General features: G+C 27.8%; 1 protein-coding gene across 1 annotated transcript; it reads left to right on the forward strand.

The window, feature by feature from the left end:
* Window positions 1-1945: 1945 nt before the first annotated feature.
* EIN_279160 (hypothetical protein) lies at window positions 1946-2824 on the forward strand (the record flags this gene model as incomplete). Its single annotated transcript, XM_004183654.1, has 1 exon — window positions 1946-2824. One exon carries the CDS (start codon window positions 1946-1948, stop codon window positions 2822-2824), a length of 879 nt encoding a protein of 292 aa, XP_004183702.1.
* Between the last annotated feature and the right edge of the window lie 17 nt (window positions 2825-2841).

Raw genomic sequence — 2841 nt, forward strand, 5'->3', positions numbered from 1 at the left:
ATTGGTGTTGTTTGTTCTTCACATTCATCACACCCTCTCCTGTTGCACCGGCACTCAAAACAGTGTGATTTTATTTATAATAAGAATGAATGGTATCTTCAACTCGTTCACCTCATTAGAAACAGCCTTTAGTCGCTAATCAAAATGTACTACCATCAGCAAATAGCGTATATATATATCGAGTGCAATGACTCTACACTGCAAGTTCGAAGAAACAGTATTTTACTACTCGCTGCCCAAATTCGACAACAACTACTGTCTTGCCAACACCGGGCTCACTAATCAAGATGGGGTGTTATTTGTGACTAAATTGAATGTTTTGTCATTGAATAAGCAACTTGTCCTTGAAAAAATCACAGCCCAACAAACCTAAGTTAAAAAGAAAAAAACGTTCAGATAAACTCCAAAAAGTGATGGTAAACGAAATAGTATTTGGTAATTTTAAAAACAAGTTGAGAAGTTTGTTAATTTGTTGACTGCTCAAAAAGATGGTTTACAGAAAAAAACTTGAGAAGGAAAGAACAATGAAATATGAGGTAAAGAAACTCAATGACTAAGAGCTATAGTTACAGATTCAAAAGCTAAATTGATTACAACAAATTCAATTGATATTTCAAAAGATTTATTTTCTGTGTTTTGTCGATGCATGTCAAGTAGTTTGTGATACCAAATTTTTGATTGAAGTGACTACATGTCAAAAACAATAAAAAGCAATAAAAAAGCAAAGAAGTTGATTTTTTTAAAAGGGGGCGTTTAAATGTTATTAATATTTTCAAGTTTTTACATTTATTATTTATTTAAATATGTTTCAATGTATTAACTGTCAAAAAACAAATCACAAGGTATTGGCGGGTTTGGTTAGTGTAATTATTATTTGATTGTTTTAAAAATTTTAAAAACATTGAGGGTTTTTAGAGTATTGATGTTTATTAATACCATCATTAAGTTATCCAGTTTGAGTGTTTATTGTTTGTGTTATGTGTGTAACATTTAGTAATAACTGTTGTATTTTGTTTTAAATTTGTCTTGAAACTTCAATCTTTTCATTTTTAATTTTAAACAAAGTTTTAAAATGAAAAGATAACTAAACCAACTGTTATTAATTGTATTGGTTTTGGATTTATGTTAATGATTAATTTTCATGGTCTTTCAATTTATGTTGAGTTATTTATGGTAAATTGTAATTCAATATCATATTCAAACAGTTGGCATGATTGTATAAACTTTTATTTATCATTCTTCAAACAGTTGTTCGAAGAGTGATCTATGTCCTACCAGTTTGCAACTCATTTCTAACAACAAAACTATCAATCAAAAGTTCATTATTTTAAATATTTTAAGTATTGTGAGAAATGTCAACTTCGTATATTTTAGTTATTATATACAAAACTAGTTAACACAACAGTGTTCAAAAATATAAAATTCATCATTTTTGATTCTAACCAACCATTTTCAATCGTATTTGATGAAATTGGTATAAATTTCAATTGTCAAAAAGTACAATTTTTGTTTTTGAACAAAGTTCATATTTAACGTATAAATTGTATATTTATTGTTATTATTTTAAAAATCTCACGTAGACTCGTGCATGTATTTCACAGGTCTTAATAATAAAAAATATTTGGTCTGGTTTTGATTGAATAATAATATTTTATTAATTGTCATTTCAATAATATTTTGGTAAAGAACAATAGTTATATTGAATTGTTTTAAAACAAACACAATTAATATCATTCAATCTGAATTGTTTTTTTCTAAAAGATTTTAAATCTTTAAATAATGTATTATATAAAATTTGTTAATTTTTTTTGTTTAAAAATAGTATATTTTACGATATTTCCTTAATAGTTAGTTATATTGAATGATTTTGATTAAATAATTTATTAAAAATGTTTACAAAAAGAATTTTTTAATATTTAAACAATGAAAAACTGAGAATATCAAAATGCGTGGACTTTCTGGTTATCACATCATGATAGTCTCGAAGTACTTCGACGACTTTAGAGACTTTATTAACTTGGAGTTGGTATGCAAGAAATTTAGAGGGAATATGGAGAAGTTTCACTTCAACCCGATTTCGTTAAATTCCAAAACACTTGGATACTTCCCAAACATTGAGACACTTCATTTGTGGGATGAAGAAGATGAGAATTTCGGCAATGGATTTATGATGAACACAAAAGAAAAAGTAGAGTGTGAAAAGAAAGGTGTTTTAAAAAGAGAATTCTTTCAAATCATTGTGTGGTTCAATGTTGACTTTGAAACTGTTGACAGAAACAAAAGTCGAGACATTGAGTTTAAAAATGTTACTTACACTAAAAATGATAGAAAGAAATTTGGTAATGACATACCATCAAGTGTTACATCTATTGGTAACGATTGTTTCAGTTATTGCAGTAATTTGACAAGTGTTTTAATACCATCAAGTGTGACATCAATTGCTTCATGGTGTTTCAATGGATGCAGTAATTTGAGCAGTATTACAATACCATCAAGTGTAAAATCAATTGGTTATTATTGTTTCAATGGATGCATTAGTTTGAGTAGTGTTACAATACCAACAAGTGTGACATCAATTAGTGATTTTTGTTTCGGTGAATGCAATAGTCTAAGTAGTGTTACAATACCACCAAGTATTACATCAATAAATAAAAGTTGTTTCAGTGGATGCAGTAGTTTAAGCAGTATTACTATACCATCAAGTGTGACATCAATTGGTGATCGTTGTTTCTCTGAATGCTATAGTTTGACAAGTGTTACAATACCACCAAGTGTTATATCAATTGGTTATTGTTGTTTCAATGGGTGCAAAAAATTTAAGTAGTGTTACAATACCATCAA

This window comes from Entamoeba invadens (genome assembly GCF_000330505.1).
Source record: "Entamoeba invadens IP1 unplaced genomic scaffold scaff_1105074725289, whole genome shotgun sequence".
NCBI classification, from domain to species: Eukaryota; Evosea; order Mastigamoebida; family Endamoebidae; genus Entamoeba; species Entamoeba invadens.